Source organism: Catharus ustulatus, chromosome Z, assembly GCF_009819885.2.
Source record: "Catharus ustulatus isolate bCatUst1 chromosome Z, bCatUst1.pri.v2, whole genome shotgun sequence".
Classification (NCBI taxonomy): Eukaryota; Metazoa; Chordata; class Aves; order Passeriformes; family Turdidae; genus Catharus; species Catharus ustulatus.
Window position 1 is genome coordinate 64097133 of NC_046262.2, and position 19481 is coordinate 64116613.

The 19481-nt window shown below is 35.6% G+C and overlaps 1 protein-coding gene across 1 annotated transcript in view; it reads right to left on the bottom strand.

Moving 5' to 3' along the window:
- MCCC2 (methylcrotonyl-CoA carboxylase subunit 2) overlaps positions 1-19481 on the bottom strand; it is a 34706-nt gene that overhangs the window by 11221 nt on the left and 4004 nt on the right. The window contains exons 3-12 of the mRNA XM_033084845.1: positions 18537-18621; positions 18188-18289; positions 17471-17598; positions 15065-15177; positions 10378-10491; positions 4774-4838; positions 3776-3875; positions 2739-2834; positions 1460-1532; positions 1183-1259 (exon numbers count right to left, since the gene is read on the bottom strand). Of these exons, the coding sequence (XP_032940736.1) occupies positions 1183-1259; positions 1460-1532; positions 2739-2834; positions 3776-3875; positions 4774-4838; positions 10378-10491; positions 15065-15177; positions 17471-17598; positions 18188-18289; positions 18537-18621 (953 nt within the window). The remainder of the gene's footprint in view (positions 1-1182; positions 1260-1459; positions 1533-2738; positions 2835-3775; positions 3876-4773; positions 4839-10377; positions 10492-15064; positions 15178-17470; positions 17599-18187; positions 18290-18536; positions 18622-19481) is intronic.

Genomic DNA, 19481 nt, shown 5'->3' on the forward strand with positions numbered 1-19481 from the left:
ATGTTGCTTATAGAACCAACGTCATGGACAAAGGTTTCTCTATAAGTGTATTTCATTTTACAGCACTGATATGCCAGTAAAAGTCATGAAATGAAGATGCCTTACATATTTTCGTTGTTAACCAAAAGAGTTATAGCACTAAATTGTAAGAAAAATAATGAAAGTATTAGAAATACTGCAAGAGTTATTTTCTACCTGGAAATAATTGTTAAACAAATGTCAGATTACAAAAATGTAATTTACTGAAGTGCTCCAATTTGGAAGTATTCCTTCAGCATGTAAAACTTAATTTTGTTTATTATTTTATAACAGAAATAAATCCAATAAAATTACTTCCTTTCTCTATCTCTCTCATCAATGCTTCCTTTTTCTATATATTCTCAATATTGATTTCCCGACTGCTTGCTCAAGAAGTTTGTTAGAACAAAACCAGCATATATCATTGCTCTTGCAAAAAATTAAACTGACAGTTGTTTCTTGAAAAAATAAAGAACTGAAGCAAGCAACACAGACCAAGGTAAATACTTTGCAATACCAGATACTCTTTATCACCATAATTCCCTGAAGTCCAAACTGTAAAGTATTGGTAACTGTAATAAAATCTCAATATTCCTTCACACAGCCTTTCACAAAACAGGTATTTTAGCTCACAGATTTTGAGAGACTGCACAGATATTCAATCATTATTCTCATTATTAGGCCAGGAGATGCTGCAGCAAAGTATGAAAATTAAAACTCTGGTAAACCAGAGAACTGAGTACCGGAATCCAAGTTTTAGATCTTCCAGTTATTACAAAAGCAATGATGTGATTTTCTGTAGTACTCCAGGGTTTAGCAGTTAGAAATGCCCAACAGGGTATTTGATGTAATCAGGATGGACTTATCTTGTAACAGAGGTATGTTTGAGGATATGCTACTTCAACTGTGCTGTATTCACACATATCCAAACACTGTCCAGCTGTTGGCCTATCTTCTTCACATCAGAAAAATCTACCAAACACTGTTTCTAAAATATAGTAAATTTTTTTTACAGCTTATGAGCAGCTTATACCTGTTTCACATTTACATGAAAAACATGGAGCCAGTCTTCTTTCACTATTTAAAAAAGTTCCTCATCTCAAGAGCAAGCTGTCCACCAGAAGTTTTGCTTCTCAATGGCAAAGAAGCTAATAATCTATTTACCTTTTTTGCTGACTCTGAGAAAAGAACTCCATTGTTTCCAATAATTCCAACTGGGTAACCAAAAATTCTTGCAAATCCTAAAGGAGAGACATTTAACTTGTAAATTTCCACATTTATTTATTTTTCCATAGCATATAAAGGGAACATTTTCTCCTGATAACAGAAACTGCTATTCTTCTCAAGATAAATGTCATTAAAAATATCAGTGGCTGAACCAGAATAAATCCAACTATAAAACCAGGGGGGAATTACACAGAATAATTATATTTCTACTTACCTGTAACTAAAGTATCCCCATATAAGGCTTTGAATTCATCAAATCTACTTCCATCTACAATTCTAGCGATGACCTTAGGAAAAAATGGAAAAATAACATTAAATTCCTAATCCTTCAGGGTTTTAATTTGTTTAGAAAGGAACGTCATGATAACATATAACTCAAAACTTTTCCATCTATAGAACATCAGGCAGCCCACTATATAAGGAGTTTGGATGGCAGGCAAAGCCCATTTAGTTTTTTAAGTGTGATTCATCTACATGTTTGTAAAAAATGGAATTTCAAAATTAAGAATGTTCTAACAAAATAGCTAAATTACAGAGGAACAGCATCTTCCTGATTAATTGAATTTCAAAGAAAAACCTCTGCTTATATTAAACATTAATCAGTAACCTCTCATTTGTAAAGAAAAACACAAATACACTCATTAATCACTTTCTTAAAGATATGATTATTTTTAGGTTTGCTTAAGTTTGCGACATACAAAAATAATGAGGACCTGATTTGAGGTTTCTCTGTGATGCAAAGGAGCCATTTTTTATAAATAGAGATCCACTGCTAGCAAGACATTTGCCAGAAGATATTTATTTCAACTTTAACAGAACATAAATCTGAACTATTCCAACTTTTGACAGTGAAGTATGAACTCAATTAAACTGTTCATCTCTTTTTCCCCTTAGTGCAAAGCAAATCCTAGTAATTTATGCCAAATATTTTAAGACCGGTAGATATTAAGACTCCTCCTAAAGTACATACTTGGCTGGTAGTGAAAAACGTTCTGAATGTGAGATTTGTGCAAAATATGAGAAAGCATGTTGGCTCAGATGAAGGTTCCAAGGCAGGTAATTACATTAGAACTGCAGCAGAGTACAATAGTCTTTGTATGTAGTTGGGAGCAAGCTCAATCCTTTGGTGTTTAAGTATTTATGGTGCTTATATTTCATAAATACTTAAACAATTAATCTTTCACAGGACTGACAAAGACATCATATCCCTGGGCATTCTATAGAATGCTTTGCCATTTAGGAGTTCCCATTTCTGTCAGCTTTTTCAGAATGTTACCAATCTCTCATCCTTACTCATCCTTCACAAAAGTAAACCCAAAAATCACTATATGTTCAAGAAGTCACAGCTATTGCAAGGGATCTTCTGGACAAAATATAAAGAAATAAGTACCCAAATCAGGTATTATCAATTATGACAACATAAAAAGTGATTTCCTGCAAGAAACTGGGTGTATGTATGTATGGGCATATGGATCTTGCATTAATACTCATACCTCTTTGACATCAAAATTTCTTTTTAGCTGGTCACCAACTATTCCATATATTTCATCAGCTGGAAATAAAGGCTCTTCTGATGGTTCTATAGTCACCTACAGCAATTTAATAAAACAATTGACACAACAAAGGAACCATAAGCTCACATTATGACTAAAAAATTCAAATAACAATTAATTAGTAAACTTCTTTGAGCAGAGACTTCTCTTTCCCAGCAACATCAAAATGCCTGTACTGGTTTGTCATTTTGCATAAAGATCAAGTTTCCTAAACTGAAGGTTGATAACAGTTTCTCACTTACTGTTACCTTTTTCCTACTCCTGCATGTATCTCCACATGTGCTCCATTTTTCCCATGTTATAAAAAAAATTAGGCATGTCCTATTTTCTTACTTTCCCTCGTGCCCTCTAAGGCAGGCAGCATTCTGAAAAACAGGTGACGATTTTGTCACACAACTGAATACAACATCTCGCCTTCCTTGAGCTTCTCCTAATTCTCCCTTTCCTATCTCCTACTGAAATAAAATAAGGCAATTCCACCCCCATATGCTATCCATTTCATTTACTACATGGAATTCTTAAATCAATACAATTAATTGACAAGATTTAGACCTATCCCCTCGGTCTTCAACTTCTTAATAATCCCAGAAAATGTCTATTCAAAAGGATCGTTTAGCAGGTATCTAATTTTAAGTGCATGGAAATCATTGTGTGAGTTTGAAATTAAATCAAGTATCTTGCAAGACAGGATTAATCTGAAAGTGCAATTTTACGACTCTTCTAGCATTCTTCTAGTTTCTTCAATCCTGCATTTAATTGCAGTAGTTTTATTGGGAATAATACAGCAGGAACATAATTGCAGAACGGGAACTCAGGGAAATCTTTAAGGACAAGAACCATAACTTCCATTTTCAAATGTGTGAAGGTCACGGACAGAAGTATGTGCTCTATTCACTAAAACAAGTGTTATATCAATCAGGCAGAGAAAAACATTTCTAACTTCAACAATGTAGTGTTTTCAGACTCCATACACTTACATCTACTTTCTTCTGTAGATTCAAACTTCTTACAACTTTCCTTGCCAGATGAAGTGCATGATTGTCATCCAAAGCATAATGATCTGTTACACCAGATTTTCTGTATGTAAACAATAATAGCAAGATGAATACTTTGGGGAAAAAGCCCAACACATATCAGGCAATGAAAACTTGAAATTTTAAAGCTTCTAAGACCTTGAAAATATAGATACAACAATTCAGCTCTCCGTGTTTTATTAAGAAATTACTTTAAAAATAAAACACATGCCTGACCTTTTCTTCAAAATAGAAATAAATTTCTTCAAAATATGAAATAAAACAGCAACTGCAGCAAATAAAAAATCTAAATGACAATATAAAATAAAACAAGCAGTGTTCATAAGCAGAAAAAATTCATTTCAATTATAAAGAAAAAATGTTTACAAAAATGGCATGAACTGCCATTCAAAATAATTCTTTGTTCACTTCAAATTGAAATAACAAACATTTATTATACAGCAATACATAGCTTACTGTGAAGTAATACCTAATCTTGTTTATTATTAATTGCAGAACTTGAAAGTGCACATATTTTTAGGGTTTGATAAGAAATATTTTTTTATAAAAAGCACAAGCTATTTTAATCTTGCTTGTAGTGAATTCTATGTGGCAGTAATAAAGATACAATCTGCTAAATACATTATATTATTCTGTTAACACTCAGAATTAAAGTCCTCCATGTTATGCATGATGCTGCAGTACACTGGACAGGTGAACATTTTAAAGCAGTAAATGAAGGAAACAATGCTAACAAGAGTAACACAATGTAATTGTGATATTCTAACAATAAAACAATCAGTCAGCATCAGGTAACAACTCAGAAATAATTTTCAAAAAGTAAATACAGCTTAAGAAAGATACTAAAATAAACTAAACTAAAATAAAATAAAGGCAGGGGAAGGAGAAAGGAAAGTCTAAAATATGGAAGAAATTAACTCTGTCAAAATATTTCTTTAAACCTGCAGTGAAGATCTGCCCCTCCAAGATCCTCTGCTGATACCTGTTCACCTGTTGCTGCTTTAACCTAACAGAAGGAAAGGAAAATTAGCTTCACAGTTGACACTTGTCTTGCATTAATATTTATACTATCTTAGATACAGTAATTACAGAAATCTTTCCAAAATGTTTCTTCATTTATCATATTTCTCTGTTTACTCTCCCTCAGAGCATCAAAATATGACAACAGAAAATCTTGTAAAATTTTTTTTTTCTTTGACTTTGGATGCTTATTCCAGTGTTAATATGTAGTTTTTATTTACGAAGATACTCCCCACTGTTCTACTTACTGTTGTGCCCATCATCTGTGTGCGTACTCTTACACAGACTCATAAACATGCTTTTTCACAAAAAATTTTCTCAGCACTCAGTATGAAATTTCAAATGGGATATTTCTATGCATCGTTTCAAGCAAACAATACCCCATCTGAAAACTAGGATTTTTCAATTCTGCTTTCTCAACATAAACCCTTCTTACTCATTTAAATATTAACCCTAGAACAACCATTGGAAGTTTTTATTTTCTTGACCTTCCAGAAAATACACAATAATTTAATAATAATAATTTTCTTTAAAAGAGTGTATCAGTGGCATGTAACTGCTTGGATCAAGTATGATGTCTCCATAAAAGTACATGGACTGCACAATACAAAGCTTAGATCTGTGTAATCTTAGACCTGGAAGGGTAATTTAAGAGTGGATGGTCTCCTCCTTAGAACAAAATAGTATCATTTACTACTGGGGTTAAAAAACAACCCCAGAAGACTTCTTGAGGCATTTCTCTACAGTGAGTGCTTTGAGAAGAATTCCCTGAAGGCTGGAGAAACCATTATTCATCACCCACAGAGAGTACAGAGGTAGAAGACAGGAAAGGGAAAACTACAATCATTTCCGAAACAGATTTCAGTTTCCAAGTTTCATATCTAGAAACATAGCACACTAATTATAAATACATACATATATATATTTTTTTTTATTTCCACACACACATTTCCAAACTGTCAAGTTGGCAAATTTTAAGTAGAGATATTTCTTCAACATTTTTGCTTTGAAATTTGAATTACCCATGGAATATGAAGGCATGGCATATTAATTAATGGAAAGTTTTTGTCATAGAGATAATTGAGTCTTCATTAAACAGTGAGCATAAGAAAATACTTTCAAGAGAAGTGAAAAAGATTTCCTCACTGGAAGGGTCATGCAGCATTGGAACAGGATATCCAGGATAATGGCTGAGTCACCATCCCTGGAGATATTTAAATGCCTACAGATGTGGCATTTAAGGGTTTAATGCACAGTTTAGTGGTGCATTTGGCAGTGTGAGGCCAGACTCAATGACAGTTAGGGTGTATTATAAGGTAAGTGATTCTATCATTTGATTAAATGATTTTATTCCATGATTCTATGAAACACTTCCATACATCTGTCATTATGCAACCAGTTATAACATGTTATTAACTACTGCAGAACTTGGCACAAACCTGAATAGCGCAATGATTCCATAAAATATTTTACAAAAATGGCTTTTTTATTTTTCCTCAGAGGTCAGGTTTTCTTTCTCCAAATCACAATACTGGAGCTGCGAACTCTGTCTGTCACCTTGTGAGATTGCAAAATTTAACTCCTATGCTTAAAGCACAGTCAGCCAGAGAAGGCTGCTATCAATGTCATAATTACCCTGGTTTTGAATACCTCAAGAATGGAGACTTCACAAACTCTCTGGACAACTTGTTTTGCACTAAACTTTTTCTTATGACTAAACAGAATTTCCGGTTTGTGCTTGGCAGCCTCTTGACCTATCACAGGGTACCAATAAGAAGCTTGGCTCTACTACCTTTACTCCCCTTTGTAAGGTAGAGATAGATTCGCCCTAAGACATGTTTTCACCAGATTGAAAATTCTCATCTGTCTCGCACCCTCCTCATTTTACAGACGCTCCACTCGATCATCTTCATGGAATTTCACTGTCTCACTCAGGCTTACACTGGAGCGCCCAGAGCTGCACCCTGCAGCCCAAATGTGTCTTATTCTGTCAAGAGTAGGTGAGAACAAGTATTTGCTCCATCACCTTTCCAGATACAGCAGTGGAGCAGAGCATTCTACAAACTGTAGTTTCAAGTAACAGTAAAGTTACTTAGAGTTAGTGGTTGAAGTTACCTTAAGGTTCATTAATTCTAACAAACTGCAACAAGATATGTGCCTCAACAAGACATGTGGGCATTTTCTAAGAAACACCTGTTCAAGCTACTTCAGCTGGAAATTATTAAAAGAAATAGACATAATCTTCAGCTATAATATGCATTTTCCACAGCAGATGAGGCCAATATGTAGGAAAAGTCCCTGGTCCATAAATATACATGAATTTAAAAAACTTATTCCCTCTTTTTACCAGACCTTTTTTCACCTCTGAGCACAGAAAGTAGCAAATTTTCCCTTAAGAAGGAAAGTTCAGAAGTTTTCAGAAAAAGAGCCTATAGGTCTACATGACATCCTGAACTACCAAGCAGTACTGCCAAAGATGAGGATACAGACACTCCACTTTAGAAAAAACAGAAGAATAGCCCTCAATATTACCACTACTGTGACACTCACTGTCTTCTACTGAGATCTGCCTGTTTATGAAGCCATTATTACTCCTCACCTTTCCAAAAAAGGAGGCCAAGAAAACTTCCCTTTTAGAGGGTGGACTGTATCTACAACTTTTTTCTTATCATACACATCTCAAGACTAATTATATAAGTAACATCAGGGATTTTTCTTTTTTCACTTCCTCAGGATGTTTTGCTTTAGGCAGGCAAGCAATAAAATCCAATCCAATTTTCTTCACATAGGAGAAATGTTTTGGGGAACAGAGCTCACTCAATAACGGCCACAAAATCTGCTACAGTATGGAATGGGAGATTCTATGAGACTCTGAAGTAGTTTTGATGCTTAGAAGAAGGCAAGTAGAATATTTTCAGTGAAAATATGAAAAGCTCTACAGAATAGAAAATATGACAGGTGGAGATAATAAAGTTTGATCTATACGCACAAAGATAAGGATCATTACATCTACAGGTTGCTAAGAAACAAATTAAATTGGAAGATAGTTGTGAAATCTTCCTCTCAAAACGGGGAAAGTTTTTAAAACTTTCTAACTTCACAACCCCCTTGCAGTCACTGACTTGCCTAGTCAAGTCCTCCCCTTGAGACCTGACACAGGTCATCCTTTTCCAGATGTCTATCCTGGCAAAAGTTTCACGTGCTATACCTCATTGGCACACACACATGATCTAAATTGCCTTGTGATTTAAATGATTACTATTCCCAGAGAACAAGCAGTTGGTTCTCTCTTTTCCATCTTCAAAGCCAGCTTTCTGGGTTGTACTGGGTATTAGATGTCTTACTGAAAACCTTTTGAAAAGGTTTGTACTTTAACAGCTCAGGTTCCTGCAACCAGGGCAGTTATTCTTAGTTACAGTAATGAACACCTACTAAACACTCTGATGTACAAAGTTCATGTCTTTCATCACACTAGTTTTCTTATCTCAAAGGAAAGATGTACAAATCACGTTACTCACTCAACTAATATTATTCTCAAATAGTATTTTCATTCATGTTTATGCCACCTTTCAACAAGAAACTCCAAATATCTAAATTACAGTGATAAATTCATAGAGAATTATTCAATTTTGAGGAACGTTTTTCTGTTTACCTACAAACAAGCGGAAAAACACTAGTACAAGACAAAAAGGAACAGAAACCTAGTTAAGACATTTGAAACAATTACTGTCAACAAAATTCTAACAACAAAATCCTAATAAGCAGTAAATAGATTACAATTGCATTGCATAGTTGCTATTCATTTCTTCATCTGCTTTTCTTGATTACTTTTTCTTCTTATCAAATTGGAAAGCCTCCACAAAATAATAAATTACTTCAAACTAAATGCCTTTTTTTATTAGGGTAGACAACAAAGTATCCTTGTACTTTTGCATGTGTGTCCCATGGCCCTGCCTTCCATATGCCAGTTAAATTTTGAATTTAAGATGTATAAATACAAGGGGTTTTTTCTTCCTTTTTTCTTTTCTTTCTTTTTGTTTTTTGTTTAAGTGCACAAGAATTTAAAAACCATCTATACACTGAACTTTCAAAGAGGTATAAAATGCCAAATCTACTTTTATCAACAAGATGACGCAATGGGGAAAAATTCACTCTAAAGGAAAGGAATGCAATACAAAATATGCTGTAGAAATGAGAGCAAAGCTATACAAGTAAACACTAAATCACATTAAAGGATGAGTCCTTCATACTTTTAATGAGAGCATCACAATCACATCTTAGGAACTAGTCAACAAATAAATCTGTCAGTGGCTGTTTTCCCACCATTTTATGGGACATACCACATTTTCCCAGCATTTTAAGTGTTGAAGGAAGTGACTTGCAAGAGACTTTGCCTCCTCTGTTACTAGAGGAATCAATGGACCAGCATCTTCATTAACAATGCTGTTACAAAGGATTTCTCCATTTCGGCATGTTCAAGTTGGAAGGACTCTTGAGAGACATTTGATTTACATTTGGCTTTGTCACAGGAAGCACGCCTGTTCCCAAAAGACTGTAATGAAAACAGAACCATCATGCTGCCTCAGACCAGTCTCTACACTAAATTTGATTTGACTATTTCAAAAAAGCAAGTTTATCAAGCCATGTTTCATCGAGATTTAAATAGCTAGGATGAATGATGCTCTGTTAGTTCTAGCACTAATATTTATTCTTAAGAATACTTCTTTTTCATAAAGTTTGTATTAAGCAGAATAATCTCTGTCAGCAAAAGACTCACATTATTGTGTTATTATTTATATTGATATAGAACTGAGCCTACACTAGGACTTACAGTTATTTCTAATATGATAAACCACATTCAAGCATTCCTTTGTTGTGCCAAGCTATTATGCTGCAGTACTTCACAGTCACAAATTCCACTATGAGTTCCACAAGAAAGCAAGGTTTAATTCACAGGAGTTCTTCAGGTCAGTCTCCTTAGGAACAATTTCCTTACTAAGAAGGAAAGAAAGAAGGGAGGGAGGGAAGGAGGCAGGGAGGCAGGCAGGAAGGAAGGAAAGAAACCAGGAATTAGGACAAACTTCATTGCAAGTATGCCTCCTTTGTCAGTAAACTGACATAAAAATACACATCAGTCCTGCTTCAGAAATTCTTTTATCTTTCATCTTGACTTTTGAGATACAATACACATGGCTGTGATTTTTTCAAATTTTGTGTCCAACCTAGAGAGTACATAATTGAATACAGAAACAATTTTTATCACTTAAAATGTGCACAGCAATCTAAAAGCAGTACTATAAAAACATCATGACAAAATCTGATTTATATAGATACACCTCTAATGAACAGAAGATATTTGACTTAAGATAGAAACACTCAGATACTAAAAGTACAAACTAATCTACAGAGTATCTAAAAATATCTCACCAAGAAATGTCTCAAATGCTTAAGGTGTACAATTATCACAGCATGATTTCAGGGAGGGGAGGAGGAGGCCATGTCGCTAGAAACTTCCGTATCCTTACCAGTGGTGGCCCACCCAGGAATATTGTTCCCTGTTTGCCAACAATAATACTTTCATCAGCCATTGCAGGTACGTATGCTCCTCCTGCTGTACAGGATCCCATCACTACTGCTATCTATCAGGAAAACAAAAAGCACAAGTTAATGAGCTGTCCAACCCTTAAAAATAGCAAAGACGCAAGATATTATGTATTTTAATGGGTTTCAGTTACTGTTTACTGGCATAATTGCTCCAGTGCCAACACACACTGAAGGAAATTTCTCCCATCTCCTAGTATGCTACTTCAGGTCTTCAATGGATCAACTAATTAATTTTGCCCTTTCAAGATATGTTGAGCATCTCATTATAGGCTTCAATATGAAATGTCTGCTTCATCCTTTTGCCTAACACCTACCCTGTGAACATTTTCTATTAGTAATATATTGGTGATACTTTTACAAAACTGACTTGACCTCAGACATGATGAATACTGTAACTGTAGACAATCATGGAAGTGAAGTTTCTCAAGTTCTCCTTCACAGGAGCACCTTCAAAGACCCTTTCAAGACACTTGTACAGCAGAACGAAAGGAATACTCATATGAGAAAGGCAAATATTTTCTTTCACAACCACATATATACATACACATAACCCCTAAAAAAACCCAAAAACTACCATTATTTTATGTTAAGTTTGTTTCAAAGTATTTCTAAGGTGACATCAATTACTGTTCTGTTACATGATAATTTAGAAGAAAACAGCACATAACAAAATAGAACTTCCAAATCACATTATGCATAACTAAAGCAGGACTACATGAACTATGCCAATCTGTTATCATCAAATCAGATAGCCTTTTCAGCAAATAGTTTTCAGGATCTTAAACTACATTCAGAGTCATGTGATTAATCTGTAGTATTTCTCTTGTGCATTTAATAAACAACTCCTGGCCAACTCGAAAGTAACATAAGCTTCTAGAAATTGAAGAAATCTGGTGTAAATAAGTTTGGGGGTTTTTTTTCCCTCCAGGATTTGTGGTTTTTTGCTATTCTTAATTTCAGCATGCTCACACCGAAAAAATTGCCTTCATTTAAACTTTTAACTCCGGTGTTAATTTTTTCCAACATAAAACCTGGAATATGTATCTACTGGAAAAAATAAAACCTACTTGTCAAATTCCCAAATAATGTCCTACCTCCTGACTTTATTTTCTAAATTGCTACAAAAAAATTCTTGATGTGTTCAATAAGAGTCAACAGTCATGACTGCACATACACTATTTCATATCCACTGATCCATCCCCCATCATATCCATGTAGCATACGAGTGTGAGAGCTCAGGAAGCAGCTAATGAGGAACTAATCACAGCTGATTCACACCCATATAGACAACAATGTACTTTAAGCTGCACTGGGTGAATAATAATTTAGTCACAGGTAAAAGTGGAGGGGGAAATTAAAAACACTATCTTCAACTAGAAAATAAAAAAGGGGGAAAAATGAAGAACTTTTAGGGCCAAATTGAGAAGAACTAATGAACGGATAAACAGACCTTCAAGCAGGCCACAGCATAAAACATCAGGCAGCAAACTAACAATACCCAGACTCCCATCTCTGAAGAACTGACCAGAGTGGAGACCAGAGAGAGCATATTTCCTAATCCCATTTTCTAAAGAAACCTGTAGTCAGACAGGGAAGATGGTTCTAGCTACCACAATCTGTTAGCACAGGACCAAAAATAGATTTACAAATATTAACAGTGCCTCTCTGAAATAAAACAAAGCATAGATATATCTCCCAAGCAAAATGCACCCTTATTACATCTTTAAATAAAGGAAGTGCTTCAGTAAAACATTTTTCCCGGTCTCTCATAAATATTTAAAGAAAGATAAACATTCATCAGTGTCATACTTGAAAACTTCACTTTCATCAGTGTCCTAACAAACAGAAACGTGTTATCTTTCTTATATTTAGTTTTTATTGCATATAAATACAATTACTCCTAACACAACATCATATGGTAATTGAAAGAAAAACAAATTCAACTTTTTAATGCAACTTTGCAAGTATGCAAAATACATTTCAAGATAAGCTGGAAACAAGAGCATGACTGTAGGGTCAAGCACTTCTGAAAAGGTCCTGCACAACATCAGTAATTTCAGACTTGCAAGCTGGATATAGACATCTATCTTTGACATAACATCTAAAAATCATTACTCCCATAGCAGATCATGATTAAAGCCTCTAGCAAAAATAAGGTCTTCCAAATTTTCTCCAAAAGACATAATTCAGCAAAACATCACTCCTTTAACACTTGTTTCACAAAAACACTGGGACCAATCTATCAGGGAGTCTTATACGATGACCAGCTTACAAACTGTCTTTCTCTCCTACGTATTTTTGTTCTAACTAAACACTGCTTTTCTCTGGAGACCTACCTCATCACTACAATTGGTTCCCATCTACTGTTGGAAAGAACTGCAAAAGGTAAATTATATCATCCTTCCTAAAGAGATCTAGTGTATTGTTGGAATCTTCAGTCTTGGATTTTTATAGAGGCAACAGATCTCATGATTCTTTGGAAGAGTAAAAGATGGTTGAAGATATGAACTCTGCCAAAAAGGTATCAAGGTAACACAGGTGGTTTCCTCAAAAATCCTGCAAAGCCAGTATTTGTCATATAAGGAGTCACACTGAATACTGTATCCTTGACTGCTGCATCTGCTTCACCCTCACAGTATTGGTTTCTACTACCTCCTGCCCCCAGGAAAAAAACCCTGCCCAAGGCCCCCATGGCATCCCTTGTGTGAGTGGTTGGAATTCTGTCCTCCTGAGCCCCAGGGCAGGAGAATCCAGTGAGGATGGTCTCTTAAGGGTTTTATTCCTTCTAAAAAACAACACTGGATAGTGGAATTATGGGGGGATTTGTGTCATAGCACTGCCATGGGCTCTGGTTGTGTGACAGGCCAGCCTCAGACAGCATGGACTGAAATAACTGCTATGACACATAACTCAGGAGAACCTCAGGGCACATCGCAAGCACCTACAAATTTAACTGTATCCCAGTCCTTTGCCAAGATAACAACCAGCTTTTTCAGGGTTTCAAAGTGTGGTAGAGAACTCCTTTTTCTTGAAAATAAGTATTGTCATCACAAGTTTCACAGTATGTGTGACCTGTTTCTCACTCAGAATAGATTTTGTTTTTCTCACTGTATAGAAAACAGAGGTAGAATAATTTTTAAATGTTCTGCATTCCTCAGCTCTTACTGTAATTAGCCATAGATTAATCTGTCAGGATTGTATATATCCCAGACCTAAAAGGCCTAAAAAAACGTGGATTTATGACAATAACTTCTTTTTGCTCTGACCACTTGCAGATGGTCCATAAAGAATGCAAGTTTCAAACGTCTTTATTTTTTCTAATAATCTACTGTTTTGTTGGGAAACAGAAAGAGTTCTGCAGGATCAACTGAATTTTGCTGTGCCTCAGTGCTAAATGAGGAAGCTGTCTGCTCTCCTTTGGGATGAAAGAAAAAAAAGACTAGTTCTGAGAAATGGTGCTCAGAACTGGTAGTTCTAACAAGTTCCACATAATTTGTCTATTTTTTTCTTGTTTTAAGGACTGTTGGTGGTGTCTGTGTCTCCTTCATGTTAAAAAAGATGCCATAAGATCTGGAAAAGAAGATGAATTAGGACCATCAAAGGTGTGGAACATCACAGGAAGAACAGCTAAGTAAGCTTGAGTTTTTTGGTCTGCAAAAGAGAGTATAAAGCAGGTATAAGAGAGGGTTACAAAACCATTCAGAGGTGGGAGGTGACTGAGTAGACAGCAACTCTTTAGGAATTACCCAGTTGTTTGTTCTTCTGTGGTATTCCTTTATTTGCAGGAGATTATCTTCAAAGATCATGGATTTTTCCACTCTCCCTGGCAGCTTCTCACAGGTCCCTGCTAACAATTCTCTTTGTCTTTATTCTGTTACCTTTCTCAACTCCATTGGGATGGTACATCCTGCCCTTCACTGTCACTGCAGCCATAGCTGCTCATCAGCAATCCTCAAATATTTTACATTCTTCTTGAGTTATAGATTCAGAAAAACATGTGATTTTGGTTCCCTAGCACACCACCTGCATGAAAAAAACTGATTCCTATGCATTTCTGAGTGAACTGTGACACAAAACCACTTCTAAATCCAGGAGCTGTGACTAACAGTAATCCTATGCATCATTAACACATTAGAAAATAACCTTATTACTAGGGCCGCTTCAGCATAAAGAACATCAGGGTATTAAATGGATTTATAAATATACACATACCCCTGTTAGTGGAAAATGTGTCTCATTTACTAGCCATCCTCAAGGGGGTCCTCACCTTTGCAGTGCTGATGCATAACAGAAAAGAGATTTTCCAGTGCTTTCTCAAATGGCCCTACATACCATGTTCCCAAGTCCATTTCTCTCCTACTCTCAGACAGGAGCAAGTCGAATCATTAACACAAAGACTAAGAAAGTAGACAGTTACTTCAAAACTATAATGAATTCTTGTGGACAGTTACTGTGTTTACAGTGCTTCCAAGCCTCAGACTGGGCCATCAGGTTAGCACAACACAATGCCATCAGAAACAAAACATGGGCACAAGCTTTGAAAAGAGGTAATGGCAGCAAGCATAGAAACTATTTAGTACATTTAATCCTTAGATAAAAGTAAATTACCTGTGGAATTCCTTGTGAGGACATGACTGCTTGATTATAGAAAATACGGCCAAAATGATCTCGATCTGGAAATACTTCTGCTTGCCGAGGTAAATTTGCTCCTCCTGAGTCAACTAGAATGAATCAAATTATATTAACAAGTTTTGAACAGCGTTACATACTTGCTGGTGAGGTATCTGCATGTTACCTAAAATAGACACCAATTACTATTACTAATACTGTATATATTTCCATGAAAGTAGGTATAATTTGACATTCTTTTTGGAAAAATAAAGAAGACAAACAGTAAACACCCCTTCTCCAAAAAAACATCCATCCCAATGATTTTCATGGAATATAATCTCTGACGTCCTTAAAGATGCAACCACACCTCCCCAAACAAAATTTTAAACTCATCTTACTATAAAATATTTAAACTAAGAACACTTTAAAGGTACAATTTTAACACAACTATTCTATTGCAATTCTGTCACAAGCTCCAGAAAAAGGCAGAGCTAATCACCACTGAGTTCAAAAGGTGATGCCTCTGTTCTTTCACAGCTTGATTAAACTTCACAACAAAAACATTAAACCATCTTTAGGATGATTCATTTATTATGTACCCTTGCCTCAGGATACACCCTCCTGCTTACAGGTTTCCAATGGCAGCTACCTCCCTGCTCCCAATTAATGAAAATACAACTTATCATGGGAAGTATCCAAAGAAGGACAGAAGACCATGAGGAAGTGCACAGGGAGGTAAGGTGTCTCTGAGAACTCTGGCTTCTGGTAATTAATTTTTACCTACAACCACCAGTCTGTATGTACATTCCCATCTTACACGACTGCAGCCAAAACAAAATGTTCACACCAGTGGCTGGCTCAGTGACAAATGGTACCAGGTGTCCACATGAGAATTAGCACCTAGGCAGTTGTTATCACTGGTGGAAATGGCAGTTCAAACAACATGAAAATTACATGGTCAGCACAGTGCTGACTGGCTACAAAGCGGTCCCTCTTACTGCACAGCACACATCAACTGGAAAAAGTTGCAAGGGTAAACTAACCCACTAGGTATGAATAACACTGTACACTCAAGGACTATACACCTCAAAGATGGAATAAAACCCCTAAACTTTTCTTTCAAAGGCATAGTTGTGTCCCACAGTTCCTCATTCCATAAGATTTTAAAACAGTAGAATTACCCACAGTTGCTCATGGATATGCACTAAAAAAGACTTCTCTGAACAGACAGTATTTGCTGCTAATTCAGACCAAAAAAATGTTAACAGCTGTTTTGCAAACCACAAAGCTAATTTTCTTCTGGTTTTTTAACAACTAGGATAAAATTTAGCCCTCCCATTCCCTCTTTCTATGGCAATCCCACAAAATCTACATCTACATTGTCCCTGTATTGATTTCACCAACAGTTTCAAGTTCACACTTCTCCTAATCATTCTATTGGTCTTATTTACATGTTTGACTTATCAGCAGGGCAAAAAACTTCAAACACTTGTGCTGGCCAGGATCTGCATTTATGCTGACTATTTAACTAGTACAAGCATCCAGACTGGCAAACATCTGATATTTAAGTTGCTAAATTAAGATGAACAGAAAAAGAATAACCTGCCCTGTTTTTCAAAATGGAGTAGATCATCTTTCTTTTCTGATGCTGACATACATCCACAGGAATGTACAGTTTCTAACAACACTCTGTCAAAGATGACTGAAACTGCCTAATAAGTTTAAAAGTCGTTAGACTGGGAATTCAGGCAGAAAGGAAGCCATTGGCAGAAATCTCTCGTGTTTGTATAAAAGCAGGCTAAGAAAACACTACCAGTAATACATTACAGATATGTGTCACTCTGTTCTTCACCTTTTGTAAAAAAAGTATAAGTTAAACTTACATGAAGGTTTGGCTAAATACTAATGTAATAGACGAAACTCAAAATGTAAAATAAAATACAATTAAATTTCTGCTTCAAAAAAATTAATCCCAAATCCTAAGAATCTATTGATCCAAACTATTTTTGACAATTTTGTCAGTCTTATTATTTTTATTTCTTTGATATGTTTTCTCATACAGATACATCCTCCACCAGAAAGTATTTCTTTTTTTTTTAAACTGTGATATGGATTGACTGGATAAGTCTATAGCAAATATTGCTTATCCATGACAGAAAGAAGTGATACAGTGTTAACAGTTGCATCTGTATTTTATGAACCTAGCCCTACAGCAGTGCAGTGGATAGTGCTGGGAACCGGTACACACCTTCCAGTTAAGATGTGCCACCACTTTGCAGAGATAATACAGTATTGATGAAAATATATTTGAATAGGTGTGCTTACATTCCTGGTTAGTAAGATCTGCAGACACATCAGCCGCCCTTAACACAGGACCTTGGCTATTTCTGCCACGGGACTTACCCAAATAAAGGCAAGGGAGATGATTTTGCATTGCAATTTCTTGAGCACGTAAATGTTTCTTAACAGTGATGGGATAATAGGTACCACCTTTGACAGTTGCATCATTAGCAACAATCAAGCACTCCGTCCTAAAAATAAGAATAGTTTATGAGAGAGAAAAGTATTTCTAATGAGTAAGTATGTATGTCAGTTAAGAACTGCAACATGCCAAGGACTCTTGAAGCCCTGATGCTCTAAGAGAGCTCTTCTGACCTGCATTCCCTCACGGGCATGTTGTAATAGCAGTCTCAGCACTGTAATGCCCTGTTCCATTATTTTAGGGAGTAAAATAAAGCTGCATAGCACCATTATTAATTTCAATAACAGTCTTGGAGGTACTTTGAGTAACCAATACTAATTTTTACGCTAAAATACTATCTTATTTTTTAAAATTGGTTTCCAGATACACTAACCTCCTTCCTTCATTGGACATCTGAAACTCCATGTTTTGTTCAGTTAGTGGGATACTACAAAAAATCTCAACAAACAAAAAACAAAACCAAAAACCTCACTTCCTTTTAGCTATGACCAAAAAAAATTGAGATACCAGCTTTGCTGATTTTCTGAGTGCTAAAAACAAAACACAAAAACACTAACAGCCTAATACTAGAAACTGAATAAAATGATACCTTCTTCCTTTTCACATCATAAGTAATGTAGATGACTGGAATCTCTCACCCAGATACTCGTCCAATGCCTGTGATAATGCCTCCTGCAGGGACCTCTTCATTACCATACAACTGGTAACCAGCAAACTGAGAGAACTCCAAAAACGGAGATCTGAATAATGAAAATGAAACAAAAGTGTAAAACATTACTAGTTCTATCTGCCATTGAATTTCACTTAAAAGGTTAAATTTACTTTTTTTTAAAGAGATCAGTATTTCAAAGAACGCTTCTGTAAAATGTCATTCATGTTATTTACCAGTGTTTATGGAAGCTAGAAAAGAGAAACGCAGTCTGTTGCAACATTTACCTGCAAACACAACCTGAAATGTAAAAAAAAAAAAAAAAAGGAAGTACCTACCCAGGATCAATAAGCTTGTCAATTCTCTCTCTGGGTAACAGCTTCCCTCTTGATGTATGAAGCCTACGAGCTTTTTCTCCACCTCCTGCGATACAACAGTAAATTGTCACATTTTCTACGGACGTGGATAAGATAAATCATCAGTTATATTAAAACTTTAAATGGAAACACTGAGTTCCCAGTTTTTGAAGTATGAGCCTTAATAATAAATTTAATAAATAATAGTTTCCACTTCAAACAGATTGAAGGTATTGATAAAAGGGCTTGTTTTTTAGAACTTATTTTATTTCCCCACTCATTTTTTACAGTTAGTCTTGAGGCAAAGATTTTAACAAACATAATTGTCTGAAACTTTCCCCCACTGCTTGGCAATAAACACAAATACACAGAAAGCACAGCAGTAGAACTACAGGAAATACTAATCTCTAGAACTCATTCAGAACAGCTATGCTGAATGCAATCTTGAATGACCCAGCACCATCTGGATTAATTTCCTCAGACCATGCCAAAACTGTAAGCAGAACTCAGACATACAGCCTTTAATATCAAGTTTATATTTGTTTCATTTCAACCCTTCACTAGAGGTCATCCTAAATCATATATTTTGCTCTCTAGAGCTTTGTGTCATTCAATACTTCAGGATTTGTTGATACATCTCAGCCTCTTTATAACAACAGCTTATACAAACATTGTTTCTCTATGTAGACAGATCACTGATCCACCTCATCACTCTAAAATTGTCTCCCCGTCCAAAATAAAGAAGGTGCTGTTTTGCTAACATTTCTCCTGAGACTCCAGGATTTCTCTGTCAGCTAGGCATCATTGAAACAGAGCTTCTAAGCCTACCTTTGAAGTCCTTTGTCCCACCTCCTTCCCTGATCACTATACACATAATTTCCTACCTGTTAGGCATGCCAGAAAGCCCATATTTTACTTTCAATTCAG